Genomic DNA, 14,363 nt, shown 5'->3' with positions numbered 1-14,363 from the left:
ATGGTCTTCCTCTGCACCTGAGGGCGGCTGGATTGCCCAGGTGGCCCCAGAAACAAGCGAGGCTGGGATGAAGCCCCAAAAAACAGCAGAAGAGAGAGTGCTTTGCCTAGGCTGGTCTGCAGGGGTGGGGGCAGGAGCAGGAGGCGGGGTCTCTCTGGGCCCTTTGGAGACACGTGCTGTTGTTTCCGTGTTTGGGCGATCACATGACCCGCATCAGCTGACCCGTCACGGTGGCGCTCAGCTCTGGAGCTCAGCGCTCCCCGCCCCGCTGCGACCTGGAGCGCAGGACCCTGCGGAGGGGTAAGAGGATCCTCAGGCCTTCTCTCTTTTGTCGCCGGTTCGCCCAGTCACCTGCACCCCAGCTCTCGCTCCTCGCCCATCCCAACCTTCCAGGCCTGGCACCCCGGAAGCCACTGCGAGGAGGGCCGTGGCCAGGCTCAGCCTTGCGCTGCCCCCAGGGGGCCAGGACCAGATGGCCCAGGGGAGCAGAGGGCGGAAAGTGGTTCTTACAACAGGATCAGGGGGCTGGTCTTCTTCCCCAGGACCTGACATGGAGGAACTGCTCCGGAGCGTGGAGAGAGACCTGAACATCGATGCCCGGCAGCTAGCCCCGGCGCCGGGGGGCACCCACGTGGTGGCCCTAGTGCCCGCGCGTTGGCTGGCTAGTCTCCGCGAACGCCGCCTGGGACCCTGTCCCCGGGCCGAGGGCCTGGGTGAAGCGGAAGTCAGGACTCTACTTCAACGTTCGGTACAGAGGCTGCCCCCGGGCTGGACGCGGGTAGAGGTGCACGGGCTGCGGAAGCAGAGACTGTCCTACCCGCTGGGCGGAGTCCTGCCCTTTGAGGAGGGGTCCTGTAGCCCCGAGACTCTCACTCGTTTCATGCAGGAGGTAGCTGCCCAGAATTACCGGAACCTGTGGCGCCATGCATATCATACTTATGGGCAGCCCTATAGCCATAGCCCTGCCCCCTCAGCTGTACCCGCCCTAGACTCTATAAGACAGGCTCTACAGAGGGTCTATGGATGCGCCTTCCTGCCAGTGGGTGAATCCACCCAGTGTCCATCAAATGTCAGAGATGGGCCCTGCACCTCTCGGGGCAGCCCTGCCTGCCCTAGCCTTTTGCGAGCAGAGGCCCTGTTGGAGTCACCCGAGATGCTGTATGTGGTACACCCTTATGTACAGTTCTCCCTGCATGATGTAGTTACCTTCAGCCCTGCCAAGCTGACCAACAGCCAAGCCAAGGTGCTTTTCATTCTCTTCCGTGTCCTCAGGGCCATGGATGCCTGTCACCGCCAAGGGCTGGCCTGTGGGGCCTTGTCTTTGCACCACATAGCTGTGGACGAGAAGCTGTGCGGTGAGCTCCGCTTGGACCTGAGTGCTTATGAGATGCCGTCTGAGGATGAGAGCCAGGAGGTCTCTGTAGAGCAAAACGGGACAGGTGTTAAATCTGAGAAAGAGGAGGCAGGGAGACCTGCGTGCCCCACCTGCCAGAAGGAACTCAAGGGCCTTGTGCTAGACTGGGTCCACGGCCGAATCAGCAACTTCCACTACCTCATGCAGCTGAATAGGTTGGCAGGTCGCCGACAGGGGGATCCCAACTATCACCCAGTGCTGCCCTGGGTGGTGGACTTTACCACGCCCTATGGGCGCTTCAGAGACCTTCGTAAGTCCAAGTTCCGACTCAACAAGGGAGATAAGCAATTGGACTTCACCTATGAGATGACGCGGCAGGCATTTGTAGCAGGCGGTGCAGGAGCCGGGGAGCCTCCTCATGTTCCCCATCACATCTCGGATGTGCTCTCGGACATCACATACTATGTATACAAGGCTCGGCGCACACCCCGCTCGGTCCTCTGTGGACATGTCCGAGCACAGTGGGAGCCCCACGAGTATCCTGCCACCATGGAGCGGATGCAGACCTGGACACCTGATGAATGCATCCCTGAGTTCTACACGGATCCCTCCATCTTCTGCTCCATCCACCCCGACATGCCTGACCTGGATGTGCCCACCTGGTGCAGTTCTAACGAGGAGTTTGTGGCTGCCCATAGAGCGCTGCTGGAGAGCCGGGAGGTATCTCAAGACCTGCACCATTGGATTGACCTTACCTTCGGCTACAAACTCCAGGGCAAAGAGGCTGTGAAGGAGAAGAATGTGTGTCTGCATCTGGTGGATGCTCACACCCACTTGACCAGCTATGGCGTAGTACAGCTCTTTGATCAGCCACATCCCCAGCGCCTGGCTGGGGCTCCTGCCCTGGCTCCTGAGCCTCCAGTAATCCCCCGGCTATTGGTCCAGCCCATTCAGGAGGCCACAGGCCAAGAGGACATTCCAGGACAACTTATGAATGGGGTAGGCAGGCTTGTTTTAGAGGCCACTCCATGTGAGACTGGCTGGACTAGAGACAGGCCCGTGACAGGGGAAGATGACTTGGAGCAGGCTACGGAAGCTCTGGATTCCATTTCCGTCCCTGGGAAAGCAGGTGACCAGCTGGGCTCATCCTCCAGTCAAGTCTCACCTGGCCTGTTGTCTTTTTCAACAACCGTGGGCTCTCGACCAGGCCGCAGAAGCAAAACTGCTGGATCGGACCTTGGCGAGGGTGAGGAGGGGAAGATTGTTCTTCCTGAGGGCTTCAGTCCCATCCAGGCCTTGGAAGAGCTGGAGAAGATGGGTAACTTCCTGGCTAAAGGCTTAGGGAGCCAGCTGGAGGTGCCTGAACAGCCTAGGGCCCAGCCACCTGTGCACCTACAGCGCCTCTTCCACCGAGACATGCAGGTGCTGGGTGTCCTGTTGGCCGAGATGGTGTTTGCCACCAGGGTCCGCACACTGCCGCCTGATGCACCTTTGTGGGTGCGATTTGAGGCTGTCCGGGGTCTCTGTACACGCCACTCCAAGGACGTCCCCGTGTCTTTGCAGCCTGTGCTGGACACACTTCTTCAGCTTAGTGGACCCAAAAATCCCATGGTGGTGAAGAAGGGCAAGCTGGACCCACTGTTTGAGTACAGGCCCGTTTCCCAGGGACTGCCCCCTCCCAGTCCAGCCCAGCTCCTCAGCCCCTTCAGCTCCGTGGTCCCCTTTCCTCCGTACTTCCCAGCACTGCACAGGTTCATTCTGCTGTATCAGGCGAGACGCGTGGAGGATGAGGCCCAGGGACGGGAGCTGGTGTTTGCTCTGTGGCAGCAACTGGGTGCAGTGCTGAGTGACATCACTCCCGAGGGCTTGGAGATCCTGCTGCCTTTCGTGTTGTCACTCATGTCTGAGGAGCACACGGCTGTGTACACAGCCTGGTACCTATTTGAGCCCGTTGCCAAGGCCCTAGGCCCCAAAAATGCCAATAAGTACCTCCTGAAGCCCCTCATCGGTGCCTATGAGAGCCCCTGCCGGCTGCATGGCCGCTTCTACCTGTACACCGACTGTTTTGTGGCCCAGTTGGTGGTGCGGTTGGGTTTGCAGGCCTTCCTCATTCACCTGCTGCCCCATGTCCTTCAGGTTCTGGCTGGACTGGAAGCCTCCCAGGAGGAGAGCAAAGGCCTGGTTGGAACCACTGAGGATGAGGAAAGCGAGATCCCAGGGTCCAGGCCTGGCTCGTGTGCCTTTGGGGAGGAGATTCAGATGGACGGGGAACCTGCTGCTTCCTCAGGACTGGGACTCCCAGACTACAGGTCAGGCGTCAGTTTCCATGACCAGGCCGACCTGCCAGACACGGAGGATTTCCAGTCTGGACTTTATGTGGCCGAATCTCCACAGCCCCAGGAAGCTGAGGCCATGAGCCTGGGCCAGCTGAGTGACAAGAGCAGCACCAGCGAGGCCTCGCAGGGCGAGGAGCGGGGTGGGGAGGATGGGGGTGCCCCTGTGGACAAGAACAGTCTGAAGTCAGGCGACAGCAGCCAGGACTTGAAGCAAAGTGAGGGCTCTGAGGAAGAAGAGGAGGAGGAAGGCTGTGTGATCCTAGAGGAGGAAGAGGAGTCAGATGGCGTCACAGGAGCATCTGAGCTCGCTCTGTCTGACACAATGTTGTCCATGGAGACGGTCGTGGCTCCTGGGGACGGGAGAGAGAGAGAAGAGGAAGAGGAGCCCTTGACAGAGCAACCAGAAGGCAAAGAACAGAAGATCCTCCTTGGTGAGTTCTAGGGCCTGGGAGATGTTGGTCAGCCGCTCCCCACTTCCGCGTTTCCTGTGCCGTGCATGGGTCCATCCTGTGCTCACATCCGCAGCCAGATGGTCCGATACAGCGTACTGTGTTAGTGTGTGAGTGCAAAGTGAGCTTTCGGATGTCAGAGAAGGTGTCGTCTAAAGGGACGTGTTGGGCTCGGGGTGGAGATTAGTGGTGGAGCACTTGCCTAGAATGTGTGAGGCCTTGGGTGTTTTATCTCTAGCACCAGAAAAACAATTAAGAAGTAAAAGCAAGCCGGGCGGTGGTGGCGCACGCCTTTAATCCCAGCACTTGGGAGGCAGAGGCAGGCGGATCTCTGTGAGTTCGAGACCAGCCTGGTCTACAAGAGCTAGTTCCAGGACAGGCTCCAAAAACCACAGAGAAACCCTGTCTTGAAAAACCAAAAAAAAAAAAAAAAAAAAAAAAAAAAAAAGTAAAAGCAAGCAATGGTCGAGGTGTAAATTGAATGGGAGCTGTCAATACGAGGTGTGAAATGGGAAGAGTGTTCCACACAGGGCTTGTGTGCAAGTCTCCGAGGCTCTCTTGGTTCCATCAGAGAGGCCGTGAAAGGCTTACTGAAGAGAGGCCAGGGAGGGACAAGCTTATATTCAGGGTCTTGGGAACATCGCTGAAAGGAAGACCTCCCTTCAGTTCCTATGTCAACCTCTAGCATGGCTAAGTGGATGGGCCCAGTGTGGTCAGGCTCCCTAGCAAACAGCCGGAGTTGGCTGGGCGGGGTGTGGTGTAGCGGGTGGGGTGGCAGAGGTGCCGAGCGAGTTATCTGATGAGCTCAGGGCCTGCTCCTGCCCTGCAGATACGGCATGCAAGATGGTCCGCTGGCTGTCCGCCAAACTTGGCCCCACAGTGGCCTCTCGCCATGTGGCCCGGAATTTGCTGCGCCTGCTGACGTCTTGTTATGTGGGTAAGGCCTGTGGTTAGTGCTGGAGACCAGTTTTCCTCCCGGGCTTCTGCCCATCTTTAGCCTCTCTAGGGGATTCCTTTCCTAACTTCGCATCACTTCCTGGGCAGGTCCTGGGTCTCAGTCTGTCAGCTTCTCTTCTCGGGTTGGGAGAGGGAAAGACCCCAGTCTAGAATGAATGGAAGTTATCGCATACTCTTAGAAGGCTGACCTCCCTTCTGCCTTCCACTAGTTTCTCAAAGGCCTTCCTTGGCAGGGCCCACTCGGCAGCAGTTCACAGACAGCGGTGACGAGAGTCCCCCACTGAGTGCAGGCAACATCTACCAGAGGAGACCAGTGCTCGGTGACACAGTGTCAGGGCCTGTGCTCAGTTGTCTCCTTCACATCGCCCACCTCTATGGAGAACCGGTTCTCACCTACCAGTACCTGCCCTACATCAGCTACCTGGTCAGTTGCTGCTTCAGTAGTCCTGGGGTGGGGAGGCTAAGGACCCAAGGACTGGCCCCCGATCTCTGAGGCTCCGGGAGGTCTGTGGAGTGGCCTGGCCCTCATCTACTCTATGGTCCCAGGTGGCCCCAGGGAGCAACTCAAGCCCCAGCCGACTGAACAGCCGCAAGGAGGCGGGGCTGCTGGCCGCAGTGACGCTGACTCAGAAGATCATCGTGTATCTCTCAGACACGACCCTCATGGACATTCTGCCCCGCATCAGCCATGAAGTCCTGTTGCCCGTGCTCAGCTTCCTCACCTCCCTTGTCACAGGGTAGGTGACATTGGAGAGTCACCTGGCTGAGGGATCCCCAGGAGGGGCTGGGAAGCTCAGGGGAAAGGAGATAATACTGGCCTGGGGGTTAAGAGTCATGGTGCCGATGCTGGGTGTGGTGGCACAGGCCTTTAGTTCTAGCATACAGGGGAGGGGAAATTTCTGTGAGTTTGAGGCCAGCCTGGTCTACATAGTGAGAACTCCAGGCTAGCTAAGGCTACCTAGTGAGACTCTGTCTTTTTTTTAAAAAAAGAGAGAGTCCTGGGTCTGGGTTGTGGGTATGGCTTGAAGATAAGACTCTTTCCCAGCAGGCAGTGCTACATTTGAGCTCCAGCACCTCAGAAAAACAAATGGGGGCTGGAAAGAATGGCTCAGGATTTAAGAGTACTGGCTACCTTTCCAGGGATCCCAGGTTAGATTCCCAGCACCCACATGGTGGCTCATAACCATCTGTAACTCTAGTTCTGGAGGATCTGACACCCTCTTCTGGTCTCTGTGGGTACTGCATGCATTGAAACAAACATATGCAGGCAAAACAGCCATACACATTAAAAAAAGCTCATGTTCTATCCTAACTCCAACTCTGAGTAAGCTGCACTGTTTTCCTGTGCCTCCATTTCCTTATCTGGTTTGGACTGGTCAGGCCCTTCAGGGAGGGGCTTGGAACTCATGAGCTCCGTTTCTAGGTTCCCAAGTGGGGCTCAGGCCCGGACTGTCCTGTGTGTGAAGACGGTCAGTCTCATCGCTCTCATCTGCTTGCGCATCGGACAGGAGATGGTTCAGCAGCATCTCAGCGAGCCCGTGGCCACCTTCTTCCAGGTCTTCTCTCATCTACATGAGCTGCGGCAGCAGGTAGGCAGAGCATCTGGGCTGGGCAGGCCAGGCCAGGGCTGTGGGCTCGCTGACTCCCCGGGCTTCCTGCAGGACCTTAAGCTGGACCCTAAGGGCTGTGCTGAGGGCCAGCTGCCAGAGGCCACCTTCTCTGATGGGCATCGACGGCCAGTGGACCCCAGCCTGCTGGAAGAGCTGCAGAAGGTGTTCACCCTGGAAATGGCGTACACAATCTACGTACCCTTCTCCTGCCTGTTGGGTATTGCCCATCACGTTCCTTTGCACAGCGTTGGTGACATCTCTTCCCTGGGGCGGGCCCAATGCGTTCACGTCCAGAGTCAGCAGTGGGTTCCTTTTTGGTTTTTTGTTTTTTGACACAGCGTCTTATTTAGCCCAGGCTGGCCCCTAACTCTGGATCCTTCTGCTTCTGCTTATCCACTGCTGGTGTTCTAGGCATGTGCCCCTGCTCACGGTTCTTCGTTTTCCTTAAAAAATTATTTTGTTTGTGTGTATAATACGCATGTGAGTGTAGGTGCATGCATGCTTTGACGTGTGTGGAAGTGAGAGAACAATGTTGGGAGTTAGTTCTCTCCTTCCACCATCGGTTCTGTGGATTGAACTCAGGTGCTGAGTCTTGACAGCAGGCCCCTCTGCCTGATGAGCCATCTCTTACTCTTGTTTTCTGTTTCTGTTTCTGAGGCATAGTTTCTCTGTATAACAGCCCTGGCTGTCCTGGAACTCACTTTGTAGACCAGGCTGGCCTCTAACTCACAGAGATCCACCTGTCTTTGCCTCTTGAGTGCTAGGATTAAAGGTGTGCACTAGTACCGCCCAGCTTGTTTTTATTTTTTTATTTTTTATTTTTTTATTTTTTTTTTTTTTGGTTTTTCGAGACAGGGTTTCTCTGTGGTTTTGGAGCCTGTCCTGGAACTAGCTCTGTAGACCAGGCTGGTCTCGAACTCACAGAGATCCGCCTGCCTCTGCCTCCCGAGTGCTGGGATTAAAGGCGTGCGCCACCACCGCCCAGCTTGTTTTTATTTTTTTAAAGATGAAATCTTACTATGTAGTCCTGGCTAGCCTCACACATACCATCCCCCTGCCTCTGCATTTGCCTCCTGTGTACTGGGATTACAGACAGGCATGTACTGCCAGCCCCAGCTCACAGTACATTTTAAGCACAGTGCTTTCAGAATCAGCAAACAGATTTGGCCTCAGACCCCAATTTCCATGGTGATTATCTTAGTTAGGGTTTCTATTGAACATCACGATAGACCATCACAACCAAAAGCAACTTGGAGAGGAAAGGGTTTATTTCATCTTATAGCTCCTGAGTCACATGCTGTCACTGAGGGAAGTCAGGGTAGGAACTCGAGGCAGGAGCTGAAACAGGAGCCATGGAGGAACACTGACTTGTTCCTCGGGCTTGCTCAGCCTGGTTTGTTGTTTGTTTGTTTGTTTGTTTGAGACAGGGTTTCTCTGTATAGCTCTGGCTGTGGGGACCCTATTCCCTCCATTTTCTCTGTTTCTATTTTATTTTATTTTATTTTATTTTATTTTATTTTATTTTTGAGACAGGTTTCTCTGTGTAGCCCTGCCTGTCCTGGAACTTGCTCTGTAGACCAGGCTGGCCTGGAACTCACAAAGATCTACCTGCCTCTGTCTCCCAAATGCTGGGATTAAAGGCCTGTGCTGTCTGCTTTCTTAGAGAACTCAGGACCACCTGCCCCGGGGGTGGAGCCACCCATAGTGAGTTGAGCCCTCCCACATCCATTGTTAATCAAGAAAATGCTCCCACAGGCCAATCTGGCGAGGGAGTTTTCTCAGTTGAGGGTTCCTATTCCCAACTGACTGTGCCTGGTGTCAAACTGACACAAAACAAAACAAAAACTAACCGGGACAGTGACTTCCAAGAGATTCAACATTTTCTGGCACAAAAGGCTCAGGAGCCAACCATACAAGTCTGGGGACACAGGGGAATATGATGGTCTCCAGAAGCTATCTGCAAAGGAACGGACAGCCTGCCATTTTTGTGGCCTCCCTTATGGGATGGGCACGCTACTGGTTTCACTTTGAATAGGATGCACCTTGCAGTTGGGTATGTTATGCTCCTACAGAATCCTAAACTCCAAGGGCACATCTGTCTTATCATTCTGTGTCTATTGCCGCTACAGGCATATGTGTCTGTTTCTATAGAGACAGCACTCATGTCTATGTATCGATAAAGGAAACTGAGGCTCAAAGACAGGGACTTAATAAATAGCCCAGAGTGGCCCAGTCAGTACCTTAGGTCCTTGGGTAGGTGGTAGCAGCTGCCTGTCACCTTCCCTGATCTTAGGACCTTTCCCACTCCCACGCAGGCGACATCATCCGGAAGATCATCCCCAACCACGAGTTGGTCGGGGAGCTGGCAGCATTGTATCTGGAAAGCATCAGCCCCAGTGCTCGAAACCCAGCCAGCATGGAGCCCACTATGCCCAGTGCCAGCCCCGAATGGGACCCTCAGAGTGGGAGCTGTCTCCTGGATGATGGCCACTCAGGGACCTTTGGGAGTGTCCTGGTTGGAAATCGCATCCAAATCCCTGATTCTCAACCTGAGAGTCCCGGGCCCCTGGGCCCCATCTCTGGAGTCGGGGGTGGGGGCCTCAGCAGCAGGAGTGAAGACAATGCCTTGAAGCGGGAACTGCCCCGGAGTGCCCACAGCTTGAGTGGGAACTGGCTGGCGTACTGGCAGTATGAGATTGGTGTGAGCCAGCAGGATGCCCACTTCCACTTCCACCAGATCCGCCTGCAGAGTTTTCTAGGCCACACAGGGGCTGTCAAATGTGTGGCTCCCCTGAGCAGTGAGGACTTCTTTCTGAGTGGCAGCAAGGACCGTACTGTGCGCCTCTGGCCACTGTACAACTATGGGGATGGGACCAGTGAGACAGCCCCACGCCTCGTTTACGCCCAGCACCGCAAGAGTGTCTTCTACGCGGGCCAGCTTGAAGCCCCGCAGTATGTGGTGAGCTGTGATGGGGCTGTGCACGTCTGGGACCCCTTCACAGGTGAGCGGGCCCAGGTGAGGCCTGTTCTGCGGCTGCTTTACTGTGCTTCCGCCAGGCCGCTGGCAATGGGAACCCAGTGGGAAATGTATAATGGCATATTTTGGAGGGGAAGATTGAGTGAGATGGAAACAACTGGGCCTTAGCAACTGTGGGACCGGAGTTTGAATCCACTCCCCCAGCTTACCAGCAAGCTGCCCTGCGGCTGGGAGCCTCCACTTCCCACCTCTGAGAACCAAAAGCACTTTGGTTAGAAGATCATGCACGAAGGGCTTGTGCAGCATCTCCTGCTGTCATTGTACAGAGAACTGAATGGAGGGGAAGGGAGCAGATAGCATTGGGGCAGGCGGGCGGCGCCAGCTAGCGAGAGCATGCTGTATGAAGAGGGGAGACCACTTTGGGGTGGGACCCTGGCTTGGCTGTGGAAACAAGAAGATGAGAAAGCCCTGGAATTGTTTGTATTTTCTATGGGTCACTGGGGAATGGGATGCAAGGATGGGGTGAGTCGGTGGGCTTGAAGTAGCCAGGGCTCTTTGATAGTCACTAGGCCCCCAAATGTACTGTGTCCTTCAGGGAAGACCCTTCGCACTGTGGATCCTTCAGACAGCCGGGTGCCCCTGACCGCTGTAGCTGTCATGCCTGCTCCCCACACCAGCATCACCATGGCCAGCTCTGACTCCACCTTGCGCTTTGTGGACTGCAGGAAGCCCGGCTTGCAGGTCAGGAGGTGTGCAGTTCCCTGTGCCTAGCGGGGGGCCTGTCAGGGAAGAAACACTGCAATGCAGCCCTGTGGGTGTTGCTCTGTGCTGGACCTGAGTCCAGGGACTTCCTGTCCATAGATAGAGTGGGAGGGTCAGGCCTCCTGACTTTATGGGCGTATGTAGGGTGGGGGTGGTGATGGCTGGCAATTGAGCCCAATCTCCCTGTGCCTACAGCATGAGTTCCGACTGGGTGGAGGACTGAACCCTGGGCTGGTTCGCGCCCTGGCAGTCAGCCCCAGTGGCCGTAGTGTTGTGGCTGGCTTCTCCTCGGGCTTCATGGTGCTGCTGGACACCCGCACGGGCCTGGTTCTGCGAGGCTGGCCAGCCCATGAAGGGGACATTCTACAGATCAAGGTGACTGCCTTAGTTCCTCCCTTCACTTCTGCTTAGAGCCTGGCCTGAGTGAGGCCCTTGCACCCACTCATGGACATCTGATGGGCAGGGAAGGTGGTCCTCTTGGGCCAGCTCAGGAACCAGCTGCATAGGAGGCAGGCTAAGGCCAGGAACCAGGGCTAGAACTGACCCCGCCGGGGATGTTCTAATGAGTAACCCTTGTCCATATTTGTCTTGCTTGGAGGATCAGGGGTTGCGCCCTGTCCGTGACCCAGTTCAGGTTAAACAAAGCCCAGCCTGGAGGCTGTTTACTGCCTGGAGACCACTGAGCAGAGTCCATGCCCCCTGCTGGGCTGTCCTGATGGGGGCAGGAACAGGCCCAGGCTTGGGCATCATGTTCCTGCCTTCTATATTCAATCATAGGCCTCAGGGACTACTCAGAAAGTTCCGGGAAGGGAGTGATAGGGCCTGTTTGTGGGAGGATTTCTCCAAGCAGCTGGAACTCCTCCCCAACATGGATGGTGGCTAAGGTCGTGCTACAGGGGAATGTAGGCTGCCCTCAGCTCTAGCCAGAACCCCAGGGGGACCCTGGGTTGCAAGTGTCCCTAAGTTCCAATATTCTAAGAAAATGTCAGAATGGTTCTGGGGTCATCCTATATCAATCCCTGTTCTCTTTGAGGCTTCTCTGAGCCTCAGTGTTTTCCCATGTAAAGTAAGGATGGCGCCAGGTGCTCTTTCAGAAGATCCGAGTTTGCTTTTCTGCGTAAGACAGACAGAACTGCCTGTGACTCCAACTCCAGGGGATTCAACACCCTTATGGCCTCCATGGGAGACCCTCATGTGGCATATGTGCATGTCCTCATGTGGCATACATGCACGCACGCGTGCGTGTTCACAAATACAAATGTAAATGCTCAAAGAGGCAGTGGCAGCAAGTACCTCACCGGTTGTTGGGAAGGGTAGATAGGGCAATGCGGGCGTGTGTTGCACAGTGTCTGCACAGAATTGTTGGAATTTTTTTCTTTAATTTTAAAAGATTTACATTTATTTATTTATTTATTTATTTATTTATTTATTTATTTATTTAGAGATAGGATCTCTCTATAGAGCCCTGGCTGTCCTGCAATTCACTATGTAGACTAGGCTGGCCTTGAACCCAGAGAGATCCCTGTTTCTGCCTCCCAAGTGCTGGAATTAAAGTTGTGCACCACCATGCCTAGATATTTTATATATAGAAGTGGGGTTTTTGTTTGTTTGGTTAGTTGTTTTCTGTTTTTAGTTTTTCAGGTTTTTTGAGACAGTGTTTCTCTGTGTAGCCTGACTTTCCTGGAACTTGCTCTATAGCCCAGGCTGGCCTCAAACTCACAGACATCTGTCCGCCTCTGCCTCCTGAGTGCTGGGATTAAAGGTGTGCACCACTACCGCTTGGCTTATAGGACTGTGTGTATATGCACTACTTTCATCCAGTGCTAGCAAAAGTCATAAGTGAGTGTCAGATCTCCGTGGAACTGGAGTTACAGATGGCTGGGAGCCACCATGCAGGTGCTGGGAATGGAACCTAGGTCATTTGCAAGTGTTAGGAGGTACTCTTGACCTCTGAGCCATCTTTCCAGCCCCATATATACTTTTTTTGAGACAGGGTTTCTATGTATAGTCCTGGCTATCCTAGAGTAGAATCTGTTCTTAAATGAGAGTAGTGGTTACAGGTTTTTGTTTTTTTTCTTTTTTGGGTTGATTTGTGTTTTAAGACAAAACAAAGTCTGACTCTGAACCCTTAGGTGGCCTGGAGCTTGCTGTATAGACCAGTGTTGGATTTATGGGCTTGTGAGATTCATGTCAACTATCTAGCCCAGCCAGTGATGGTTATATTAATAATATATTTAATTTTTCTTTTGGAGACAAGGTCTCACTATATATCTCCCAGACGCTGTCTAACCTGGGGAATCACTGTGTAGACCAGGCTAACTTTGAATTTACAGAGGTCTGCCTCCTGAGTGCTGAAATTAAAGGCACTCTGGACTGGTGGTGGAGTTTGGCAGGTTGACAGGTTCCCCAGGCTCCTACTGAAGCTGTCCTCCCCTCCCACTCTCTGCAGGCCATCGAGGGCAGCATGCTAGTCAGCTCCTCTTCAGACCATTCCTTGACTGTGTGGAAGGAGCTGGAGCAGAAGCCGACACACCACTACAAGTCGGCGTCCGATCCCATCCACACCTTTGACCTGTACGGCAGCGAGGTGGTCACTGGCACTGTGGCCAACAAGATTGGCATCTGTTCCCTGCTTGAACCACCCTCTCAGGCCACCACGAAGCTCAGTTCCGAGAACTTCCGTGGCACACTCACTAGCCTGGCCTTGCTGCCCACGAAACGCCACCTCCTGCTGGGCTCAGACAATGGCATCATCCGCCTCCTGGCATAGGTCCAGGCGGGAGTTGGCTGAGGGCAGGGTTGAGATGACACCCTCAGGTCCCACTCCTCATTCTTGATCTCTCAGCAGCTCCCTCTAGGCAAGCCCCAGGTTCTGGGTACGCACATGGCCTGCCGTCTGGGATCATGCAGCTCCTGAATCTCCAAGGCCATGAAGTGGCTTCATTCATGAAACTCGGGAGATACTGTTCCTAACCAGCAAGAAGGGGAGCATGGAAGAGCATTGTGATCCTCATTGCTCCCTGATTCTGCCTGCTGGATTCACATGGGGGCAGGGAAGCATCAGGAAATGAAGGAAGATGGGGTCTTACTCAGCCAACTTCATCTAGACAGGCTCTCCCTGGGTCTATCTTCCTGTCCAGGGTACTGATGTTACCTGGACTCCAGCCTCAGGAGGGCTGGCCATGACCTAGGAGTTTAAGGGCTTGGTCTGGGGTTTCAGTATCTACTTGGCCAGGTCTTCCCAGTGTGGGACCAGAAAAGGGGAGCAGGGCCAGAGAAGAGGTTATGTGGATTCAGGAATGAATCCATGCTTTGCCTTGGTACCCCTAACCACAGTGTTTGTGCCTTGAGTCAGGGAGGCAGCCCTGGGGCCAGCACCCCTGGGGAGAAGGGGGCTGCAGGAATCATCTCTGCATCTCAGGCTCCTCTCAGAGGATGGGAAGCTCCCGACATCTCTTGAGTCCTCATTTGGCGTGGAGAAGAGGCCTGAGATGTGCCCCCAGCTGCTCCCTCACTGTTTGCAATCTGTGTAAATATGATCAATAAATTCTTTGGAAGAGCCATGGAGCTGAATGAGGCTGTGTTGTGTTTTCTTTTACCCAGGCTGTGCTCAAGTAATTTTGCCTCAGCTTCCAAGGAGCTGGGGTTACTGGTGTGTGCCACCATGTCTGGTTTATGGCATGTCTTGGATTTTTTTGAGATGGTCTGATGTAGCTCTAGCTGGTCTTGATCTTGGGATGACATTCCTGCCTAAAGCAAAGTCCTGGGATTTTAAGCATGAACACCAGGCCTAACTTTTATTTATTTTGTTTGTTTGTTTATTTGCTTTTTTTGAGACAGGGTTTCTCTGTAACAGCTCTGGCTGTCCTGGAACTCTCATTGTAGATCAGGGTGGCCTTGAATTGAGAGATCCACCAC

At 54.3% G+C, this 14,363-nt stretch overlaps 1 protein-coding gene across 8 annotated transcripts; it reads left to right on the top strand.

Annotated features, from left to right (window-relative positions):
* Window positions 1-228: 228 nt before the first annotated feature.
* Window positions 229-14,005, top strand: Wdr81 (WD repeat domain 81). 8 transcript variants are annotated; one of them, XM_057774503.1, is made up of 11 exons: window positions 229-300; window positions 543-4,121; window positions 4,969-5,076; window positions 5,330-5,520; window positions 5,643-5,833; window positions 6,520-6,685; window positions 6,758-6,923; window positions 9,022-9,708; window positions 10,279-10,424; window positions 10,641-10,820; window positions 12,895-14,005. In XM_057774503.1, the coding sequence occupies exons 2-11, from the start codon at window positions 551-553 to the stop codon at window positions 13,213-13,215; spliced, it is 5,727 nt and encodes a 1,908-aa protein (XP_057630486.1). In that variant the 5' UTR covers window positions 229-300; window positions 543-550; the 3' UTR covers window positions 13,216-14,005. The 8 variants fall into 8 exon arrangements, 6 of the variants coding, with proteins under 6 accessions (XP_057630486.1, XP_057630485.1, XP_057630487.1 ...); XM_057774505.1 differs by lacking the exon at window positions 229-300 and having other exon boundaries at window positions 664-748; window positions 1,273-4,121; XM_057774502.1 differs by having other exon boundaries at window positions 229-4,121.
* The last annotated feature ends 358 nt before the right edge of the window (window positions 14,006-14,363 follow it).

Source organism: Chionomys nivalis, chromosome 7 (assembly GCF_950005125.1).
Source record: "Chionomys nivalis chromosome 7, mChiNiv1.1, whole genome shotgun sequence".
Lineage (NCBI taxonomy): Eukaryota > Metazoa > Chordata > Mammalia > Rodentia > Cricetidae > Chionomys > Chionomys nivalis.
Note: the sequence above shows the minus strand (reverse complement) of the source record. Positions and strands in the feature narration are given on the sequence as shown.